The following is a 24037-nucleotide window of genomic DNA, read 5'->3' as shown; positions in this document are numbered from 1 at the left end:
ACTTTTCTTTTTTGAAATTAGCTTTCAGTGAATGACATCTGGTTCTGGCAGGGCCAGTTCTATGTTCATGCACTGGGATAGGTGGCCTGCCCAGGGTCTGCAGCTGCCCTGTGATAGGTGGCCTGCCTGGGGTCTGCAGCTGCACTGGGATAGGTGGCCTGCCTGGGGTCTGCAGCTGCACTGGGATAGGTGGCCTGCCCGGGGTCTGCAGCTGCCCTGCGATAGGTGGCCTGCCCAGGGTCCTGCAGCTAGGTAGGCATGGGAGCTGGACTCCTTCCCATCTGTACTTCCAGAACTCGAACTTTGCCTTGTCTCTGTGAGGTATCTGAGAGGAGAACACAGAGTGGTAAAACTTCCAAGCTGGCAAGATGGTTTTGTTCTGCCCGGGCTTAAATTTTTTTTTTATTTTTTTTTGATTTTTCGAGACAGGATTTAAAAAATTTGAACTTCATAATACATTATTGCATAATAAAAAAGTTACCTGCTCTTCAGCTGCTTGCCTTCTTGTTCATAACCTCTGTTATTTATTACGTATCCTTTATACGCTGGGCACTGTTGAACATTTTGTTCTTTAATTTAATCCTCACAATAACCCATTGAGGTAGGTCAAAATTCACTTCAGGGAGTAAGAAAATGAGGCTTTGTTTGTACTCCCAGGTCTGGAGATTGCCATAGTGATGGCCTGTGTTCCTAAGAATGCAGCATTGCCTGGGAGGAAATAGAAGGGCCTTTCTTCTCATGCTGGAATAGTATTTCAGAGGGAGAACTTCCCCTGTCTGGCATCCGGCAGGTAGTGTCACCCTGGGTATCAGGGCCTTAGGTGAGCCAAGCCCTTAACTGACCCATGCCTCTATGCATTTCATGTAGCTGAGAGCCTTGGTCATGTCTGTCTGCAGCATCTGGTGAGCTACAGACCTCTTCCCTAACTAGATGCTCCTAACACTTCTTTCCTATGTTTGCTTTACTGTTTTAGGGAGAACAATGTTTGTGACGTAAATGCAGTGCATGGCTTGTTCGCCACAGGAACAATAGAGGTTAGCACCTGTTGACTTCGTTTTTGTAAATGTGTTTTCACTTGCTTACAGTTCCATTTTTTTTCTTTAAAACGTTTAACATTTATTTGTGTGTGTGTGTGTGTGTGTGTGTGTATTTTGTGTGAACATGTGCACGCTTGCTGTAGTGCTTATGTAGAGATAAGAAGGCAACTTACTGGAGTTGATTTTCTTCTTCCATATGAGTCCTGGGGATTGAACTCGGGTTGTCAGGCTTGTCTGAGCCATTTTGTAAGGCCTACAGTTCTGTTTGTATTCAAAAACCATTTTCTGTGACCTGGAGCAATAGTTCAGTAATTACAAGTGTGTATGACTCTTATAGAGGACCCGAATTTGGTTTCCACTTCCCAGGTAAGTCAATTCACAGCTGCCTGTGACCCAAGCTCTGGGGGAGTCTGACACCATCTTCTGGCCGCTTTTGGCACATGCACCCACAGACTCATGCCTGTACACAGACATACATATACATGCAATTAAAAATAGACACCCGCCTAGCATTGTGAGGCCTAGGTTTGCTCCTTAACAGTGCCTAAATCAGTGAGCCAATCAATTAATCAAGCCTCAGCATTTAATTTCTTTTTTTTTTTAATTTTTTTTTGTTGTTGATATTTATTTATTTATTTATTATGTATACAATATTCTATCTGTGTGTTTGTCTGCAGGCCAGAAGAGGGCACCAGACCTCATTACAGATGGTTGTGAGCCACCATGTGGTTGCTGGGAATTGAACTCAGGACCTTTGGAAGAGCAGGCAATGCTCTTAACCGCTGAGCCATCTCTCCAGCCCCATTTAATTTCTTAAAAAAAAAAATTATACCTTTAGAAATGTTGAAAATAGCCAGGTGGTAGTGGCTTTTGCCTTTGTCACAGCGTTCAGTAGCAGAGGCAAGCGATCTCTCTTGAGTTTGAGGCTGGCCTAGTATACATACTGAGTTCCAGGACAGCCAGGGCTAAAGAAATGTCAAGGGTTAAGAGCACTGATTGTTCTTCCAGAGGACCCGAGTTCAATTCCTACCACCCATATGGCAGCTCATACCTATCTGTGGCTTCAGTTTCAGGGGACCCGACACCCATAGCAAAAAATAAATTAAAAAAAAAAAAAAGGAAAGAAATGTTGAAAACATAGTTCAGGGTTTGCATTCTATATTCCCACTTTCTTATAAAAATGTTATATTTAAAAAATGTTTCCTTAGCCATTTGAAAATAAGTCATGGATATTTTGACATTTTATGCCTAAATATTTAAAGTACAATTTTCTTTTTCTTTCCCCCATGAGATAGGGTTTCTCTGTAGCTTTGGAGCCTGTCCTGGAACTAGCTCTTGTAGACCAGGCTGGCCTCGAACTCACAAAGATCTACCTGGCTCTTCCTCCTGCCTCTTCCTCCTAAGTGCTGGGAATAGAGGCGTGTACCACCACCGCCCAGCTTAAAGTATAATTCTTAGAAATAAGGAGGTTCCAGCACACTCATGTACATATAGGGAAAGCACCAATGCACATGGGGCTGGAGAGATGGCTCAGCAGTTAAGAACATTGCCTGTTCTTTCAAAGGTCCTGAGTTCAATTCCCAGCAACCACATTGTGGCTCACAACCATCTGTAATGAGGTCTGGTGCCCTCTTCTGGTCTGCTGGCATACATGCAGACAGAACATTGTATACATAATAAATAAATAAATATTTTAAAAAAAACCCAATGCACATAAAGTTAAATAAGTTATTAAGTCCTCATCTCAAAATATCAAAAAATAAAATGTATGGAATAATAGAGACTAAAGCAAAGACCTATCCTGAGCCTTAGCTGCTCAGGAGGCTGACACAGGAAGATCACTTGAGCCCAGGAAGTGGAGGCTAACCTGGATAACAGTAAGGTCCTTATTCAAACAGACAAAACCATGAAGACCTTTTTCATAAAACCACAATATCTTTATTATCACTAAGAAGTTTAACATTACTGTGATGATTGATATAAAATACAAATGTCTTTATTGCTCCTTTCCATGGGAACCAATCCAAGGCTCAAGTGTGTAGTTAGGACTTTTCATTGCTCGTTTCCTTAGTAATGAAGCAAATCACCTCGCGGTGAAGTATGACAGTGCCAAGATTATAGACTAAAAGAAGCTTTGATTCTCCGTGAAATTAGTGGTAATAAATCTTTATTTTTGATAAATGTTTGAAATTTTTCTAGTAGCAGCTTTTACTTAAAGTTGGTTTTTCCTTTGTTCAGGGTCGAGTGGAATGCTGGGATCCAAGAGTGAGAAAAAGAGTGGGCGTGTTAGACTGCGCGTTAAGTAGCGTCACGGTGGACTCAGAGTGAGTAGTGGAGAACTGCAGTCTGTCAATGAGACTTCTGCTCTAAGTCAGCCTGGCAGCATGACATTAACTGCCAGAGGATGGAGCTCTTTGGGACTTGCCTCTGTAGTTGGTGTCTGTGAGTGCTGGGGCAAGCCAGGGAGATTGCCTCTTTCCAGCACCGCACAGAGTGGCACATTTAGTTGCTGTGGGATTTGTCAAGTCTGTTGTAGGAACTGACATTTCAGTTCTGCAGGACCGGTGGGTTGGGTGGTACTGTCCCTTCAGTTAGCAGCCTGGAAAGTGTGCTTTGAATGCTCTCTGGTGCAGGGAAGCGAGTGTGATGATGTTTTCTTTGTTCTCTTTGGTCTAATTCCTTTACTTATAACTTTAGAGAGTGGTACATACTTGGAGAGAGAAGCCTGCAGCCTAAGTAGTGGGTTGCATTAAATAGAGGAAGCATCTTTGGGGGTCCCCCACTTACCAGTGTGGCCGATTTCACAGGCGGCACCACTGTCCCTGTGTTTGATGTGGATGTATGGCAGATCACCCTCAGGCAGATCCTTGCCCTGGGCTTATCTGCTGCAATCAGTTCAGAAATGCTTTTCTATGAGCTCATGGTATTCACCATCCTCTGCTTCCCCAGTACATCCTCGTGTACTTCAGAGAGAATTGGCACACCCTCTGCTGATACCCATGTGGGAGGGTGAAGTGTCTGATGGTCACAGTGCGGTGACACTAAGCACCCTTTAAATTACTGCAAAGTTTTCCCACCTTTAGGGAGGGAACTCTTCATTCCTTTGAAAAATTTGTTGATATGGAACATCTTTGGTCTAAAAAAAATTATGAATGATTCAGTTAGTCGATGCAGCTCAGTGGGAGTGTGCAAGGATGTGGAGTGTGTGAGACCGTGAAGTGTGCAGTAAGGCTGCAGGTTCAGTTCTGATTACTGCAGCAACAAACCAGGAAGGGCAGAACTAGAAAGATATGTCTTTCTATAAGTCTACTCTGTGTTAATAAATAGATTTATTTGTGTGCTTGTTTTAAACTATTACATTTAAAGTGACAGTGGAAGCAGTTAAAGTGGTTATCAGCGTCATTAATCATGACGTGGTGTGGGGAATACTGAGCAGTTTTAAGCCAGGAAGTTCACTCCCACATAGCCTAGACTAATGCAAAACTGCATGTTAAGGTTTGTTGTTGTTGAGGCGTGTATGCACTAGTGCAGGTTCCTGAGGAGGCCAGAAGAGGACTCTGCACCCCCTAGAGCTTAAGTTGCAGTCATTGTGAGCTACCCAGTGGGTGCTGGGAACTGAATTCCAGTCCTTAACAGAGCAGTTTGTGCCCCCCCCCATCCAGCTCTTCAGTTCCCATATTATTTTAACCCATCAGCATAAACAAAAGAACTAGAAAAATTAGTATATTAGAAAGTAAAGTCAGTTATGTTAAAGATATTTCCTCATTCTGAAGGAAGTAGAGAGGTTAATTTTCTCTCACCCATAGGCATTCGCTTGTCTTTGAATTACTGTTGAGTTGTGTGCTGTGTTCACCCTGTCGTGAGCATCACGTTCTGGGTTTGTTTTTTCTTCTTTTGTTTATCCATTTGTTTTGTTTTTGTGAGACATAGTCTTACTCTATCCCTGCCTGACCAAGAACCCTGTAGACAGGCTGGTGTCAAATCACAGAGCTCTCCTGCCTCTGCCTGCCAGTGCTGGGATCCCAGGTGTGTGTCTGATGACCTGAGTTCAGTCCTGGGACCCATGTAGGTGGAAGAGAACGCCACAGGGTTGTCCTGGGACCTCCAGCTATACTCCTGTGTGTATTCACACAACTTTTTTTTTTTTTAATGTAAACTGATCTATAGGGATCACTGATAATATATCTTAAAGCTATTTATTTCAAATAGAAGCGCAGTAAGTCTAGGAGATGTGATTCTAGACAGTAAGGAAAATCATTTAACTTTGCTCTTGAGAAATAGGGGAGTATTTGCTTTTTTGGGTTTTTTTGTTGTTGTTGTTTGTTTGTTTTTTGGTTTTTTAAGACAAGTTTTCTCTGTAGTCCAGGCTATCCTGGAATTCACTCTGTAGACTTGGCTGGCCTTGAACTAGGAGATTTGCCTGTCTCTGCCTCCCCAAGTGCTGGAATTAAAGGCATGGGCTACCATATCTGGCTGAAATATGGAAATACCTTTTAAAAATAAAATTGACCCCAGGGTAGTCAGGGCTGTTACACAGAGAAGCCTTTTCTCAGGAAAAAAATAAATAAAATTGGCTCACATTTTGTACTGAATTCTCTTGTCTTTTAAAGTTAAGGCGTTATTCAGCTGTTGTAGTTGAGTATATTTGCTTAAAGCAGTTATTTTGAAAATAAGTATATTTAGCATAGCAAACAAAAGATACTAAGCCATTTCCGAAACTGAAAGAATAGCAGTGGCCCGCCTGCCATGCAGTAGAGTTTAGCCAACCAGCGCCCCCAGGAACATTGAGGATGTTTAGAGTTGGGTGATTATTTCCAGAACATCTAAAACTTGGATTTCTGGGTTAGCACATACATATTCCCAAGGACTTTCTTACAGAAAATCTAGTGTACATGTGAGCATCTACCAGCCTGTGGATGGGATACTGTCTCCCTGGACTCAGTTTATGCTCCGCCCTAGCAGGTGCTCAGTGCTCTTCTTCCTTCCCCATTTTATTGTATTTATTTATTGATCTGCTTTTCATGGGTGGGGTACAGCCATGCTGCTTCATGTATGTGGAGGTCAGAGGACAACTTTCTGAAGTCTTCTCTCTCTCCACCCGTGGGTCCAGTTGCCAGGCTTGGAAGCAAGTATCCATGGTTGACCCCACTGACCCATCCCTCTAGCTCACTTGTCCATAAGGGCTGTCCTCCCGGGTTTAAGGGAGTCTTCTGGCTAGTACACAGTAGACATACAACACCATACCCAGTTTATTTTTAGAAAGAGCTACTTAATTGCTACCTTGTTGCTTAGTAGATAGTGGTTTTATTTGTTTGGTTACTTTATGTTTGCCAGAGACTTTGGTGAGTTGTTTCCATACAGAAAGGGATGTTTTTGTTGAGTACTTTTATCTGATGTGTTTTGTAGAAGGCTCTCCATCCGTGGCATGTGCAGTGTTCAACTTTTGAGCATTGTGTCTCAGAGGCGTGTTCACTTAGGGAAGGGCACATAAAACACCTGCAGATACTCCTTCCTACAGTTGTCAGGGAGGTTTGTTACATCTTTGTGACCTTTTTGTAGAAAGAACAATGATCTCGTGTGTGTACAGTCATGGGAAAACATCCAGATATGGTATACCAAAATGTTAAAAATGGTTTGGTTTTTTTTCTGCTGATTAAGTTTCAAATGATCTTATTGTATTTTATCATTCTTATAAAGATTTATTCTTAATTGTGTGTGTGTGTGTGTGTGTGTGTGTGTGTGTGTACCTGCATATGAAGACCAGAAGAGGGTGTTGGATCCTCTGAAACTGGAGTTATAGAACCTATTGTCTGGGTTCTGGGAAACTGAACCTTGGTCCTCTAGAAGAACAGCCAGTGTTCTTAACCGCTGAGCCATCTCTCTAACCCCTGTGTTTTATTTTTTATGTTTTTTTGGTTTTTCGAGACAGAGTTTCTCTGTACCTTTGGAGCCTGTCCTGGAACTAGCTTGTGTAGACCAGGATGGCCTCGAACTCACAAAGATCCGCCTGCCTCTGCCTCTGCTGGGATTAAAGGCGTGCGCCACCACTGCCCAGCTTATTTTTTATGATTAGCTTTATGTTTATCCTACAAGCCTTATAGCCTGTCTCCTGTTATTTAATAAACTCTAGAAGGTGAAGAAGCTTTAAACACTGGACAGAGGGGTGGCTATCTTTCTTTTCCATGAGTGATTGATATCTCTCTGCCTGAGGAAGACAGACTCACCTGAAAACCAGGAAGAGCTAATATGACAGTTCCATAAGTTGGTTAGGAAGTAAATGTCCATAAGCCATTGATTTTGTTATTTATTAGCAATGCTCCAGTAGGAGGAGGCAGTAGACCAAAGTTCTCATAACATTAACTGTGCAGCTACTCAAGGATTCACTCACTTGAAGAAAGTGATAAAATTGCACTATAAAATGAATCTTGGTGAAATAGGAAAATACTTCCCTATGAAAAATTATTCTAAAGTTCATTTTGAAGATGATGGAATATTTGTGGACCAGAGGCTTCCTTCTTTACTGCTGTTCAGAGCAGCTCCAGGCTGGGGCTTTAGGTGGCAGGAGAGGATTGATGATGCTGTGGGTGTCAGCCTGGGTTGGAATTGTGGCTAGCAACATGTGGCCCATGAGGACTGAAAGCAGAGCTGTTGTGATTTCACTGTGTAGCCCTACATGAGTGCTGGGGTTACAGGCGTGTGTCACCACAGCAAGCTGGTGTCTACGTCTGACCTATTGTCTCTCGTTTTTCCCACCTCGATCTTTTGGTGCTAGTTTTCATTGCTGGTGTGTGAGAATCATGGTCTATAATTGTAGCCATAACCTTTGTTCTAGCTTCAGTACTTTGGAGATCCTAGGATCTTCATTTAGGTATTAACCTTTTATTTTAGATGAATGAAATTGATCTATTTCATGTTTTAAATATTCTTTAATTATGTGTATATGTGTATGTGCCCATGAGTGTAGGTGCCTGAAAAGAGCAAAGGTATCAGATCTGCTGGATCTAAAGTTATATAGGTGGTTGTGACATGGTGCTGGGACTTGTACTTGGGTCCTCTGTAAGAGTAGTACATGTTCTAAACCACTAAGCCATCGCTTGCCTCAGTGAAAGTTGTTTTTACATGAGAAGTAAGCATACCCATGCCCCAAGATAAGTTGTTTCCCTGAGTAAATATGGAATGTTTGGGGGCTGCGGGTTTGGCTCATTCAATGAAGTGCTTGTTTGCTGTACAAGATATGACTTAGTTCAGATCCCAGCATCCTTATAAACCAGTCACAGAAGACTGTAGACTAGGCTGGCCTCGAACTCACAGAGATCCACCTGTCTCTGCTGGAATTAAAGGCATTCCCCCCCCCCCCGCCCCGAAATGCTTGTCATATTTGAAGTGAAGATAAATGATGAGCCTATTATTTAGTAAAAGATTTGGTCACATAGTCACAGAGAACAAATATTTGCCTTTCAGGATAAACAGCTTGCCCACCATCTCTGCTTTGAAGTTTAATGGCGCCTTGACCATGGCAGTTGGAACCTCCACAGGACAGGTAAATATGTTCAAAGTGGAAATTTCACATGTAAGATAGTATTTTGGATATGTATTAGGAGACACATACTTGGGACAAGAAGTGAGGTTGTTCTCTTTGGCCAGAGTGAAGTGTTCCAGAATGCCAGAGCCATCTAGTACCTGGGGATTGGTCTAGGTTCTTTGGAACTGGAGTTGAAGTGGAGTAGTCCTCAGGTGTGTGTGTGTGTGTGTGTGTGTGTGTGTGTGTGTGTGTGTGTGATTTTTCCAAGCTGTTTGTCTGTGTAACAAGCCCTGATTGTCCTGGAACCTGCTTTGTAGACCAGGCTAGCCTTGAACTCACAGATATTCACCTGCCTCTGCCTCCCCCATGCTGATATTAAAGGCATGCAACACCTGCAAACTTAAGGTATCTTTTTCCCACATAGTACTTAAACATCATCCTACAGTGTCCACAGAACTTGCCTTTGTCTTTCCAGTCTGTTTTACGCCTTTCCTTCGTAGTGAACCCTTGTAAGTTGTCTGACCTCAAAGAGATGGAAACTCTAATAGATTTACTGCCTCTCTTCCAGGGTGATGGGAGACCTGTCACCTGAGATTGTGAAACCCAGCTTTCTGGGCTCCCCTGCCTCTAACGATGGAAGTCAGGAGAATCTCCTGTCTTGGACCTGCCAGCCCTTTCTTACTGAGGAGTGCACTGGCTCCATTCTCTGTCACGTCGCTTGTGGCAGCAGCACCTGCTGTGGCGTAGGCCATCATACAGATTTGCTAATTAACAAGTGATACACTTAGTGTAGATCCGTAGTTATTACATCAGTGTGCCTAAAAACTACTGGGATTGAAGTCATAAAAATGTGTTCTACAGGCTGACTTTCCTGTTAGGCTTTGAGTGAATTTGTTTGTTGTGTTCATAGGTTATGAAATACAGGACAGTCATTATTTCAAGTTTTATTTATTTATTTATTTATTTTTGAGACTGTCTTCCACAGCCCAGGTTGGCTTCAAACTCCATGCGAAGACAAGGATGACCTTGAGTGCCTGATTCCTTTCCTCTCCCTGTCCTAGGTGCTGAGGTTGCCGGCACGTGCCACCGTGCCTGGTTTTTGCCGTGCTGGGGAATGAACTGCAGGCTTCGTGCTTGTTAGGCCAGTGCTCTCTTAGCTGAACCACCTCCCCGGCTCCCAGGTGCCTACTTTCAAATGTGTTGTTTTGGACATTGCTCCTTTGACTAAAATAACTGTTTTCTCTTTGAGGTATTGCTGTATGACCTTCGCTCAGACAAGCCATTGCTGGTCAAGGATCACCAGTATGGACTGCCCATTAAGTCAGTCCATTTCCAGGATTCGTTAGATTTGGTCTTGTCTGCGGACTCCAGAATTGTCAAGATGTGGAACAAGAACTCCGTACGTACTTTTTGTTGAAATTGTCCTCTGTTTTCCTTGCCTCTTCCCAGTGCTTCTTTTGTTTCCTTTGTGTTTGGAAGCTTGTGTGAGTCCTTGAGAAAGGGGTGCTGAGTGGTCATCTGGGAACCAACAGGTCCATCACTGTAGGGCAGGGCACACTGTGTTTGAGTATAGCTGGCATGAGCTTGTCCCCAGTTAAGGAACATCCTGATTGGCCAGCCCTGGCTGGTGTGCTTTTCATTTATTTAAGTACATTTGTGCTGCCGTGTGCGTAAGCCAGCCAGAGGACAATTTGAGGGACTGAACTCAGATCATCAGGCTTGGCCGCAAAAGTCTCCAGCCCCTCAGCCATCCTGCTGCCCCCAGCATACATCTTTGAGGGATGTTAGAGGGAGAAAATTCACTGTGAAGGAGACTTCACCCTGAAGATCCCTGTCTTTATTTAACTGTCGCCTGTGAGGGTGTGTGTGTGCTGCAGCGCATGTGGGGATCACAGGACAGCTGGGTGACAGCAAACACGTGATCTGCCGAGCCATCTCGCCAGCTCACTCACCACCCCAGCAGAATCCTCAGGGCCGACATTGCCTTTCCATGCCAGTGTCACTCCATGACCCAGGTTCACTCCACCTCAGACAAGTAGAGTTAGAGATGGAACCTGTACAGTAATTTCATGTCAGTCAGTCTATCTGTCTTTGGTGGTGGTACCGGGACTGAGCCCAGGTTGTGTGTTGCTTGGCAAGCGCAGTACCACTGAGTTACATCCTCAGTGTTCTTTTTACTTTTTATTTCAAGAGAGGGTTTTGGTGAGTGAATAGTGTTTCCTTAATATTTGGATACTGGGCGGTGGTGGTGCCACACCTTTAATTCCAGCATTAGGGACGCAGAGGCAGGTGGATCTCTGAGTTGAGGCCAGCCTGGTCTACAGAGTGAGTTCCAGGGCAGTCAGGGCTACACAGAGAAACTCTGTCTCAAAAAAAAAAAAAAAAAAAAAAAAAAGAAAGGAAAAGAAAGAAAAAAATTGGTGTTTCCCTTCAACTCCAAGTGTTAAAAAGTAACAACAGTTTGCATTGCTGATTTTAATCTACCTTCCTTTTTTTTTAACTATTTAAAAGTTTTTTTGTTGTTTTAAGTCTTATTAGCTCAAGATAGCATCAAATTTGCTGTGGGTGACCTTTAACTATTGATCTGCTGCTGAGCCTTCAGAGTACATGATTGTAGGAGCCTCCCACCATGCCTAGGCTTGTTATTTTGTTTTTTAAAACCTAAGTATTAGCAGAGTGTGATGGCTCATGCCTGTCCTCTCAGTGCTTAGGAGGTAAGGTAGGAAAATCAAAGCCAGTCTGGGCTAGAGTGAGACTGTCTTAAAACCTGAGAGGACTGAAGGTAATTCCATTCCATCAATAAAACAAATCAGATACAGCAATTGTTTCCCTGTTACAGTCTCTCTCTCGTTCTGTTTTTTGAGACAGGGTTTCTCTGTAGCTTTGGAGACTGTCTTAGAACTTGCTCTGTAGACCAGACTGGCCTCAAACTCACAGAAATTCGCCTGTCTCTGCCTCCCAAGTGCTAGGATTAAATGCATGTGGCACCGCCGCCTGGCTCTTTCTAAAAATTAAAACAATATATTAAAGTTTTATACTTGTGTCTGCATGTATATCTGTGTTTCTGTCATGTTCAGATGCCCCTTTGGAGCAAGAATTACAGGTGTTTGTGAGCTGCCTGACCAGGGTTGTGGTCAGAACTCAGGGCTTTGGAAGAGCGGAAAGTACTCAACTGCTGAGCTCTCTCCAGCCCTTGTTTTTTTTTTTTTTTTTTTTTTTTTTTTTTTTTTTTTTTTTTTTTAGTCTATACACTAATTCTATAGGCTTAAAAGTGTTCATTTAAAAACACTCCTGAGATGGCACTGGGCAGGAGGCCCATGCCCTCCGCATTCACTGCTTAGAGCACCTGCTGTGCTTGGGCAGAGGGCTACAGGCAGCTCAGTCACAGGCCCGTCACCTGTCACTCTGGCTTTTGTAGGCATTACTTTACTTTTTTTTGTTTGTTTGTTTGTTTTTTGTTTTTTAAATTTTGCATTTTGTAGCTAGAGAAATGGCTCAGCTGTTAAAAGCACCAGCTGCTCTTCCGGAGGACCCAGGTTCAGTTCCCAGCACCTACAAGTCAGCTCCCAGCTGTTTATGACTCGAGTCCCAGAGGCTCCAGTGGCCTCTTCTGGACTTCCCAGAAGTCCCACATTCAGGCCAACACACATAAAATGAAACTAAGTTCTCAAGATCTTATTTTAAGTTTTGCATTTTTGGCTCCAGAAATGTGGTGACCTTAATTTCTGTATTCTTCTGACTCTGTCTTGGTGTTCACAGCCATTCTTGAGATAATCCATTCCTGTGACTGTAATTTAAGAGAGGAGAACCGGCTTATGGCATTTCTGAATTATTGGAAATATTACCCTGACGCTTTCAGGGGTATTGACTATGTTTTCTGCTTTGTAGACTTTGAGTTTGGAGGGTTCGAGGACTCTTGGGGGACTTGGTATATCTTAGACAAATAATTTTTCTGACAGTCCTAACTAATGAAAAACTTTAACTGGGTGGGGTGTGTTCGCATATAATCTCAATACTTAAGAGGCTGACTGAGTCCAGTTTGAGGCTGAGTTGCAGTATGCAGTGAGACCCTGGACCAAATAATAATAATAATAATAATAATGATAATAATAATAATATTTAAACTCTTGCTGGTTACATTTAATTGCATAAGTGCATATATTTTTATTTAGATATATTCTCACTATGTAGATAAGCTTGCCTGGGACTCACTGGGTAGCTCCTACCTCCACTTTCCGAATGCAGAGATTATAGTTGGGAGCCGCCACGGCTGCCTCTTTTGTCTGAAAACTCCCAAGATACTGTAAAGAAGGCATTCCCTTGACCTGCCTCCCATCCCGCCTAAGCTAGTGACCCATTCAATTTGGATATGTCCTTCCAGACCCCTTACTGCTGCATTCCTGTGCCCCAGGGTCCTGTGACCCATGGATCCCTTTGTCTCTGGTTCTGTGCCCCATGTGTCTGCTGCGCCACACCATCAAGTTCTGTTCTCTTCCTCCTTTCCTTGCCCTCTCCTTCTCGCTTCAGTGCGAGATAGCTGGGCAAGCACTTGGCCACTGTTTTTCATGAACCATGAAATCACCATCCTGCCTGGGCTTCAGCTCCACCTACTTCTGCCCTGGCAGTACCACATCCTGCTGTCGGTCTTCTGGTTATGACTTATGGCTGCAAGAGCTGGCAGAACTTGTCAGCATCCCCACTTGAAGACATCACATTGTAATTATGGCAATCGATTTTTTTTTTTTTTGGCATTTTGTTTCTTAAGACTAAACACTTCCTCTTGACTAACAGATTACCCAGCTCTGCATGACCTGCTTTCCTTGTTTATCCTTCTCGTCTTTCTCCACGCCTACCTCTTTCTGGGCCTTTTTTCTTCTATCAGTTTTTAATAGTATAGCAGACTGCCCCCCACCTTTAAAGTAGGATGTGTCAGCCTTCACAGTGTAGTGACTGATACTTTGTATTCATGGGGCTCCCTGTGGTTTTTCATTGCCTTTTGGGCTTTGGTGATGCTGCTGCACACTTGAGTTTCAACTCTGCCTTCTGCTGTGCACCCGCATCTCCAATACTGGGATTCTTCTGTTCTGTTTGAACAGATCAACTTTCTGCCACAGCTTCATTTCTAAGATGAGAGTATTTGATATGTTGATAAGACAAGTAAGATTAGGGCGGGGGGAGGGGGTTTGAGCACGGTTTCTCTGTGTTATAGCCCAACAGCCCTAGCTGTCCTGGAACTAACTCTTGTAGACCAGGCTGACCTTGAATTCACAGAGATCCGCCTGCCTCTGCCTTCCGAGAGGCGTGTACCACCAGTGCCTGCTGACAAAAACGATTTTAAAGTATAAATTCTTTCAATTAGGTTATTTCCTTTATGTAACACTAGGAGGATTGTGGTCTCCATTTTATTTTCTTTATGTGCCATTGCTAAAAAGCTGTCTTTGATGATCTTAGTAATCCAGATTTGCTTACTGTTTTAGGGAAAAATATTTACTTCACTGGAGCCAGAACATGACCTTAATGACGTTTGCCTCTATCCCAACTCAGGTAGGCGCTCACGTTCCTGTGCTGGAGTTTCAAACTGCATTTACTTCATAAAATAACATTTGGCCTGGTCAGAACAGTGCCTGGATTTTTCAGGCACTTGGAAGAAGGAAGAGCAGGAAGCAGTGTGGGTGACTCAGGAAAGGGCACTCTCATGACTCAGTGCTCAGCCCGCCCAGCTATTAGTAGAAACTAGCAACAGACTGCATGCAGGCGGCAGGTGAAGTGCTATTTTGGTGTATTCTTTATGGGATTAGTAATAGCATGTGGAAATTGAGGTTAGGGATATAGAGGAGGCTGCAGTCACCAGGTAGTACAGATGGTTATAGAGTTTTTGAGATATACTGCATCATGTACTGTTCAGCAAATTATATGATAGGTTTCAAAATTCAGCAACATACTCAGGGCAGATCCTGATGGGGATCTGAGAGAATTAGAACCCTCCCCATCTCAAGCCATGTCCCCTAAGGACAGACACACACAATTCTGCTGACGAGACAGACAACAAAGCCTGAAGTGCCTCATCATGCACATGGAGATGGTCCCGTGCCAGTGTGTTAGAAGGAGTCATGAGCCAGAGCTGCCGAAGGTGGGCAGAGGAGGCTTGCAGGGCATGTGTGGAGGGCAGTCATTGAGTGGGATTAAAGGGGCTCTGTTGTTGAGGTGATTGACTGAGAAGACAACGTCAGAGGAGTAACAGGGAGGGTTGTGGGAAGGCTGAAGTGAACGGACAGTGGGCTGCAGGTGGTGGCAGCACAGGAGTGACCTGAGAACCCGGGCTCCGTCTGTCTCCAGATGGCCCACAGAGATGAAGGTGGGCTAGCTTGGAACTGCAGTACCTAGGAAAGTAGTGTTCTGCGTTGAGGCAGTGAGTATATGTGTGCTTCTGACGTCTAAGTACTAAGCAGTGACATGAGAGGCATAGTGTCTGTTTGTACAGGCCAGCACCCCGAACCTCCTGTGCACCATAGCGTAACTGATGTAGCAGGCCCTGCACTAACCACAAGTCAGCACCCGAGCCTTCTGTGATCACCAGGTAGGCAGGTGTGCTAAGAGAATGTTCATAGGTAAATGTAGGTTGATGATTGAAGAAGTGGAAGTAAAGTTGGCCTCCAGACGTAGTTCTAGGATAGCATGGCTACAGAGAATCCTGTCTTCTGGAAAACCAAAGCAGGTTCTGCGCATCAGCCCTCATTCCAGCAGGTCATCCATACGAGGTGATAGCGTTGGTTCTGTGTGTTCGGGAATCTCCTTTGCCATGTGTGGTTTGGATGAAGAATGGCTTTTTCTGTCAGATGACTTACAAGAGGCAGTTAGGTATACAACAGCCAGGCCAGTAATTGTTTCACAAAACCACGGTACAGTTGTGTGCTGGCCTCTGCCCACTGGCATGGGCTCCTCACTGTGCTCAGAGACTGTTCTGCACTGGCTTTACCATACTTGCTATTCCCTTCCCCTCTGAGCTGTGGTCATCATCACTAGGTACTTACTCTTAGTTTAGACAAGCTAAACCCCTTTTAGTATGTTCACATACTCACTTTTGGAGTGATTAGAGCCTAACCATGACACTGTTTAGTAATGTTTTTCTATTTGCAAGGCAGCTTGGAATATTGAGAAATGACTTCGCCTCCCTGGCTCATTTTCTGGCCCGTATCTGGCTACTCAGGCAGCCCTTTGCACAGCTCCCATGCATTGACCAGCCCTTCTGCACAGGTCAGGGCACTGTCAGACAGCACAACTCTGGGACCCAGTGTGTATAGCTTGCTGACGAAGAAAGCATGTAAAGATGATGCATGTCTGAGACCCACCCCAGCCTGTAAATGCATGATTAGAGGTGCAGAGCCATTGGTAGAAAGAGATAGTGGGCTTTGGACTTGAGAAAGACCTGCCTCAGGCTTTGCTATGCCCATCACGCCCCTCAGCTTTCTTACCTGCCATACAAAGCTGCAGGAAACCTCCTGGACTGTGGAAAATGCCAGGTTGCTCTGCATCTCCCTCAGCATCCTCCAACAGAACATGACATGGCAAACAGCCATGGGGTGTTTGCACATGTAATCTCACAGTGAACTTACTGCTCCCTGTGTCAGTGAGAAGCTGATGGGGCAGATGTGTTCCTGCTGCTCTTCTTCCCAGATTGTCTGCCCTAAACTGTTCAGAGTGGGACTAAAGCTATGTGTTTCAGTGCAGAGCTTTTCAAATGTGGTTGACCAGCTGGCTAGTCAGGCTGCCTGCCTGCCCTTCCTTTTTTCTGTGTTTTTAACCTTCGGACCCCTTGCAGATTGGTACTTTTGTACAGTACAATACAAATAATTACTAGCAAAATGGTCACACACTGGGATAACACTGCCCCGCGATTTTGTTTTGTCCTTTTTCCACACTACCGTTAAGCTGCCTCCAGGCTTTTAGGTTCCTTTTATTTTCTGTACTTTTATCTCCAGCCTGGTAGCAGGTTGCAGATGGCCCAGGGAACTTACCTTGAATAGCACTGCTGTAGAGCTCTGTCTCTAGATTTGTGTCTTGGACCTTGGTGAGCCTTTTCCCTGAACTACAGATGATTTCTGACTTGTGCGTGTGCTCAGGGTGGGGGGTGGGGGTGTGCATACGCACATTGTATCAGATCTCTGAGAGTGTCTTAGACTGCAGATGCTGTTGTCTTTTCTCCCTCTGAACAGTTTCATTTCTTTTGGGAATGATAAACAGCAGCATTTTGAGAAACTAAGTGGAAACATTGTCCCTAATTCCAGTATCCTCAGAACTGTTACTGCTCCTTAGCGAAAGTGGCTGCATTAGTCCAGTGTCCTGTTTGAAGAGGTCCTCCTTCTGCCCTTGGAGTCACTGCTGCCGTCTAGTTTGACATTGTGCTAGAAACAGAAAGTGGGCTGAAGAAGGCGAGTCGGTAGCCACATGTGTATGCCAGGATTTTCATTTTCTTGATGGTATTTAGACTATTTAATGGTTTATTTGATAATGTAAGAAGTCTTTTCATTTTGTCTGTTTTGAGTGGAGTTTTCATGTTCCACTTTACATGGGCTGGTGATGTTTATTTTAAAGAGTACCATGCTCACTGAGATCATATGTGAGCTTATCCAGAAACATACATTATTATCTTGTAGAGGTTTGGGTAGATGCTGTCTGAATTCATGTGTAGACACGAGAGGTGTGGCTGTAGTACATCTTGTCACCTTGGAGGTGCTGCAGAAAACCTGAGGGTACTTGCTGGGAACTGAGACATTTCATATCTGACGTGAAGTAGCCAAATACCTACAAATGTTGGATCTCTGATTTCTTGGGGTTATAGGGAATAACAGGGCTGCCCTCCAGCCTGGTTTTGCTTTCTCACAATGGGGATGCCATGGAGACTAAATTAACTTCTCTAGTGGTTCATTTTTTAAAAAATTCCCTGAGACGATTATAACACTCTGACATATGGGTCTTAAGAAAATATTTTCTGTGTGTTTTGCCTGAATGTATGTATGTATACCACATGTGTGCTTGGTGCCTAGAGTGGTCAGAAGAGGGCATCAGATCCTCTGGAACTGCAGTTACAGATAGAACCATCATGTGGGTGCTGGGAACTGAGCTGGCTCTCTGCAAGAGCAACAAGTGCTTTTAGCCACTGAGGCATCTCTCCCGTCTTGACACGTCTTTTGGGACGTGGGTCTTTTGGGGGTAGTTCTACACAATGCTCCCTTAGTCATTTTGATCTGTAGTTGGCTTTGAAATTTAATGCAGAAATTCTGATGCTGAGGTCTTTTGCTTCCTTGAGTCCTGACTCCAGGAAGGGAGTCTTTTTCTCCATTATTATTCTCTGGGCATCTTATGCATGAAGCTGGAAATGCTCTGGATCTTGTGTAGAGCTGAGTGCCTCTTTGGAGCCTGGTCATGGCCTTTGCTCATGAAATTCACAGACAGGGAGTTCACAAGTAGGAAGTCGGCTGTCCCACCACTGAGGTCCCTTGCCCTGAAAGGCAGCTTGCAAGTACTGGCAATACAAACCTTTCAAAATGTAAAACACGTAGAAAAGGGTACTTCCTGTCATGTGTTTAACTTTCTCATTGTGTTTATTTTTAGGAATGCTTCTTACTGCCAATGAGTCCCCCAAGATGGGCATCTACTACATTCCGGTAAGAGCCAGCAGGAGCAGGCACAGAGTTTGTGTGTGAACTGGTTGTGTTGACAGCCTTTGGGCTCTGTGTGGCTGTGCTGTACTGCGGACTCACTGTAGATGAGTAAATGTCTCAGCATGCTGCAGTGTGGATTGTTTTGTGCTGCCTTAGCGCAGGCTGGAAAAAACTAGTAATCTCAGCTTTGTTGTTTGTTTGGCTGTGAAGTGTTTCATAATCTAGGACATTGATTCATCTGTTGACTAATTGGAGGTCTAAATCAAAACTAAGAGTCTAGTTCTCTTCTTGTTACCTTGCTTTTACAAATAAGTTGCCCGTGAGAGAGGCCATCTTAGATGATCAGGATTATCAGTGATGACATATAAGTTTAAAATCTGTTATTATATTGTCATCCTGAAAGCATTGTTCTTCTGTACCAGGAGTTTCCATATTTTACCTTTTAGTCTATAGAAGGAGAGAGCTGGAATATGTTTTTAGGAAGGCAGTCTTCGTGTAGAGCTGACATTAGCTAGTCTGGGATGTGGGGGAGCAGTGGGCGGGTCTTGCAGATGGGAGGACTTGAGAGCAGTGGGCCGTCAGTCATGGGAAGTCTCCCTTGGAGTAGCTTGGCTGTGTGTGGGTATGTTTTCCCAGTCCGCTTACTGCTGAGCAGCTGTCTTGGGAAACTGATGCCGCAGCAGTCCGTAGTGTTTGTTCTGAGTGATAGTAAAGTGAGGCTGTTCAAGCAGGAAGCTGCTGCTCTTCCTGCCTTGTCATCTGCTCCTCTCCCCCAGCCTCACAGCCTCCCATGTTTCCGTTGTCTAATGGGTAGTCATTGGCTGCATCAGCCGCGTGTCAGGCACCATGCTGGATGCTGGCAGCATCACAGTACACAGTCTATCAGCATGGCTCCATCCTCAGAGTTAAAACAGGAAGAAAGGGGGTTTCAGGTCTGGCCATGAGCTATAGGAGCAAGACTCTGAGAGTGCTCGGGAAGAGAGACCTTTCCCCCAGTGTGGGCTAGGTGCCTGAGGGAAACTCAGAGAACTACCCAGAGTGACTTCAGGGAGCCTGGAGGTTGATTCTGTGGACTGGATGGAGCTAACTGCGTGGGAGTAGCGTTCAGCAGCAGAAGATGCCTGTGGAGAGCTCAGGAGAGAGACTCATGGGGCAGAACAAGCCCCAGACTAGGAAGGGTCTGTAAGTGTGAGCGCGAGAGGCACAGGGAGCCTGGCACACCTGGAGCAGCAAAGTGGCAGAGCCAAGGCTGACCTTTGGAAAGGTTTTGGTTACAACAAAGAGTTTAAGGTGGAAGCAGCTAGAACAGACTGGCAGTCCCCACGAGGGAAGGCAGGGCTGGGCTGTCATTTTCAGCATTGGGACTTCGATGGGTCCTGGGACAATTTGAGAAAGAAGCAACTCTGGCTTGGAATCCATGTCCACCTGTGGAGGTGTGGGTGGACCATAAGAAACTCTGCCCGTTGGTTCTACCTTCCCAGGCCTTTGGGTAACACTGCGTGGTGAGGAGAGTAACTCAGCTTGTTCCCACCTGCATGTTAGGGGCTTGTCTTCCTCCTCTAAGGAGTGCTTCCTGGTGTTGCAGTGAGTGGGACAGGACAAGAGCCTGAGTGCCATGTGGTATAGAGAAGGCAGTTGTGGATTGGAAGACAGACTTGTATAAGTTTAGATGTGGGATGTGAGGGAGAAGAAAGAAATAAGTGTGGCCCAGGCTCTGCCAGGGCCAATGCACAACACTGCCGTCATTACCATCTCGGAAGAGGGGCGGGGCTGTTAAACACGTCCCCTTTGATGCTTATACATTGGGAAGTGGCCTTTTACAGAAATGGCACAAATGTTTTAATTTCACAAATAATGTATCCATCGTCTTTGTTTGTTTGTTTGAGACAAGGTTTCTCTGTGTAGCCCTGACTATCCTGGAACTTGCTTTGTAGACCAGGCTGGCCTCGAACTCAGAGAGATCTGCCTGCCTCTGCGATTAAAGGTGTGCACCACCAGCACCGGCCCTTTATCCATGTTCTTATTCTCAGTGTTGTGCAAAGTATGAGGAAAGAAAAATGTATTCTGCCCCTGTAGAATCATAGTTGCCATTAATATTTGGAAACATTGTCTTTTCTGTTATGTTGACAAATATTTTTTTTTTCCTTTTTAGTTTCGCTTATTTTTCATGACTGGGTCTCATAAAGCCTGGGTTGACCAGGAATCTGCTATGTAGTCAAGGATGACCTAGAGCTCTCCTGATCTTGGTTTTGCTGCCTTTAGGTTATGAGATAACATGTGTGCTCTACCATGAGTGGTGATACGGCATTTTATAGGTAAATTATATCCGATTTTATAGCATTAATCCTATATCATCTAAAGCTAGCTTTCACAGGCAATGGGTTCAATACCTAACACTGGAGAAAAAGAAATCCCCTAAAGCAGACAAGGGACAGTGGGCACACCTGTGACTTTAGAGTTCAGGATCAGAGGCAGGAGGATAGCCTGGGCTACATAGCAGTCATTTCCACTGTATTTCTTCTCTTTTCTTTCTGAGATGGGATTTCACAGTGTTGTGCAGGCTGGCACAGAATTTGAGCTTTGTAGCCTAGGCAGCCTCAAGCTCTTGGTCCTCCTGCCTTCTTTGTATCCAGGATTACAATGTGTGCTGCTTGGTTTGGCCTCTGTGTTGTATTTTGTTGCCTGGTGTGGGGGGCTGTTTTAGAATTGAGGAGCCACCTTCCCTACTCACATGCAGTTCTTTGGTTCTGTTTTGTGGTAGCTTGCTCCCTTCCTGTCCTTTCCTGCACTGGGCATCACACCAGGGCCTTGCACATCATGTTGCCCAAGCACCCCCCCCCCCCAAAGCTTAACCCCAGCTGACAATGGGGATTGCTCTTTTGTTCCAAGTCATGGGGACTTTTGAGTGCAAGAGCAAGAGGGGCTGATGGTAACTGAACAATGAGAAGCTGCTGTCTTGACTCGCAGGCCTGTATCACAAGGCCCCATCTCAGCTTGGTAGCTGAGATTTGACAGGCAGCTGTGAACTGGGTCCAAAGCTCAGGTGCCTGTACATGTGAGACCAGTGTGCACAGAGGTCTTGCTAGGCCGAGCACTGAGCTGCAGCTTGTCCTCCGCTCTCCTTCCTGAACCCCTGTCTGCCCTGCCACTCTTGTACCAAGTCGAATTCCTCAGCACCATTTGTCTTTGCTTGGCACATGCTTTTTTTCCTGCTCCTTCAAAGCAAAGGGTGAGCCCCAGGCCTGAAAGCTTGCCATTTACTGGAAGATTAATATCAAACTTAAGAGCTGCATTTGGCTTGAAGGCTCATTTGAAGCCTATAGAACCAGAGAAGTGTATGTTCAGCCCGCAGCTGGGTGCCAAGTGTAGGAGGTCTGACCTGTGATTTGTAGGAACATCCTATAAATCACTACATCCGTCCCCACATACCTGCAGGCTGCTGCAGAGGAGGAGCCTGGTGTTCTCTCTGCATGTTTGCTTCTGCCCTTCTAGCTGATACCATCTTTCCTGAATTCTTGGACTCTCTGGAGATTAACACAGTTCCTGACTTTAACTCCCCGCACCCTGACCTGTGCTGATCCTTGAAGACCAAATGGGTTTCCCGTCATCTTCTCCCTTTCCCAGTCCTTTCCGTTGTTCTCCCTCAGGAGTTCTGCTGTGCTTGTTTCCTCCTCAGCAGTGCGGCTCAGGTTAGTTTCGCATAGTGAACGCCTTTGGCCAGCTCCTAAGTGTTCTGTGACGCACACCTCAGCTCAGCCCTGAGGTTAGCACTGCAGTGGGATGTTCCTGACTTCCAAGGCTCTGTGTGCAGCAGACTCCAGTAGTTGCTGACTTGGCAGTCTCTGGGCAACCAGAAGTCCCTGGGTCCTGGGTTGCCTGCATGTTCCATTATGGATGTGCATGCATAGCAGAGGAAAATGTATTACTTGTTTTGAAAGCTATTTGATTTAGGAAAAAAAATATAGCCGGGCGGCGGTTGTGCACACATTTAATCCCAGCACTCTGTGAGTGCCAGGCCAGCCTGGTCCACAGAGTGAGTTTGAGGACAGGCTCCAAAGCTACAGAGAAATCCTGTCAACAAAAGAAAAAAAGAAAAAGAAAGAAAGAAAGAACAAAAATAACTCAGTTCAGTAAAATTACATGTTTCTAGTTTTGTTTGAAACATAAATTTAAGCTGCTATAAAGATTATATGAATGCCTAACCTACCTTTCAATCCTGGCAGTTATTTTATTTCAAAAAAATTTATAAGAAAAATCCTGTATTTTTGATTGCTTATCAAATCAGCAAATTATACTGACTAAATATTTTAACATTATTTAATTTAAAAATTGGAAGGTATTTTTTAAAATGCCTAGTCCCTACACATAGGGCAGAGTTAAAGCATGGCAGAAGGGGTAGGTGTACTAGGGAGATGGCTCCATGGGCAAATGCTTGCTGTGCAAGTATGGGGACCAAACTTAGGACCTTTAGCATCCATATAAGTATCAGGTGCAGTGTTGTGCACCTGTAATCTTAGTGTTGAGGTGCGGAGACAGGCGACTTCCAAAGGCTTGCTGGCCAGCCGGTCCAGCCAGAAACCTACACTCCAGATTCAGTGAGAGTCTCTAAAAAAGCAATAGACAAGTGTGAGAGACAAGTGTGTACCTGGCATTGCCCTCTGTCCTTTATATGCCTGTGCACTTACATGCACATACGCACGCACACGTGTGCTTATACATACAATCACTAATAGTAGTATATAACTCATTTAAAAACAAAACTAAACCAGAGACTATTGTCTAACCTGCATTAGTGCTTCTGTTTTAAGGGCTGAGGTTTGATCTTCTCTATGATCACAGCACAAACCTGGGTTGATACTGTAAATGCCATGGCTTTGGTCCACAGTGCCCGTATACAACAGCAGTGGGTGAGGGTGGCCAGCAGACTAGGCTCTGCTCTTCCTGGACAGCCAGGTGTACAGATAGTCAAGTTCCCTTTCTCTCTGACGTGTGTGTGACACGCACATCAGTCTTTCTTCATGGTGACATGTCTCCATGTAGCTTTATATAGTATGTGGAACATGATATTCCCGTGGGGCCACGTCGTTCTTTGTTGATGTATCCCAGTGCCTGGGCCTTGGCTCTCTTCTCTCCCTCTCAAGGCTAGGGACACTTGGCTCAGAGCCTGCCTTTCTGTCTGTATTCGTTCCTGGCAACCCAGCGCCCTGGGTCTTTATGACCAGCCACCAGACTCCTCTCCAGCCTTCTCTATGTCTGACATGTTATCCCGTCTCCTGAGTGCTTCCACCTGGATGTCTCCACTGTGTACCGCTTGTCCATGCAGAGCCTCAGCAGCAGCCCTTCGCCTGTGTTTGGCTCCCACAAACTTTCCTGGAGTATTCATCTTGGCCTCTTAACCCGTGTCCCACGTTCATCCGGTCTCACTGTGTCGTCTAGGCTGGCTGCTAACTTTGAGTTGTCCTTACCTCAGCCTCCAGTATTCTAGGATTACGTGTGTACACTCCCATAGCTGGCTTTGCAAGCTGTTTTCCATGCAACAACTAGATTGACTTTAGCAGTAAAAATACAAGTGAAACAAGTATAAATCAGTCCTGCACTCTGCTTTAAACTGGTCCAGTAGGCGATCCGTTTGCTCAGAATAATGTTCATAATGCCTCACGTAGTTTACAGTGTTCTGTATGACAGACAGAAAAGGCTAGAGACAGATTCTCTGTCTCATCTCCCTGTGCTCAGAGTAGATCTTGGTAAAACCATTTCTACTTACAGGAATCACCAAATGGTCAGACCAGATTGCCAGCCAAGCCAGCCATATATAA

The 24037-nt window shown here is 44.8% G+C and overlaps 1 protein-coding gene across 2 annotated transcripts in view; it reads left to right on the top strand.

Annotated features, from left to right (window-relative positions):
* LOC121438894 (nucleolar protein 10-like) overlaps positions 1-24037 on the top strand; it is an 84874-nt gene that overhangs the window by 11974 nt on the left and 48863 nt on the right. For both annotated transcript variants that reach the window (XM_041639384.1, XM_041639385.1), the window contains 6 exons: positions 974-1034; positions 3276-3361; positions 8499-8577; positions 9809-9958; positions 14037-14103; positions 18172-18224. In XM_041639384.1, the coding sequence (XP_041495318.1) occupies positions 974-1034; positions 3276-3361; positions 8499-8577; positions 9809-9958; positions 14037-14103; positions 18172-18224 (496 nt within the window). The remainder of the gene's footprint in view (positions 1-973; positions 1035-3275; positions 3362-8498; positions 8578-9808; positions 9959-14036; positions 14104-18171; positions 18225-24037) is intronic.

The sequence above is a fragment of the Microtus oregoni genome, unplaced genomic scaffold (assembly GCF_018167655.1).
Source record: "Microtus oregoni isolate MIOR12 unplaced genomic scaffold, Mior012 000058F_ref0000040, whole genome shotgun sequence".
NCBI lineage: Eukaryota > Metazoa > Chordata > Mammalia > Rodentia > Cricetidae > Microtus > Microtus oregoni.
This window is presented reverse-complemented; position numbering and strand designations above follow the sequence as displayed.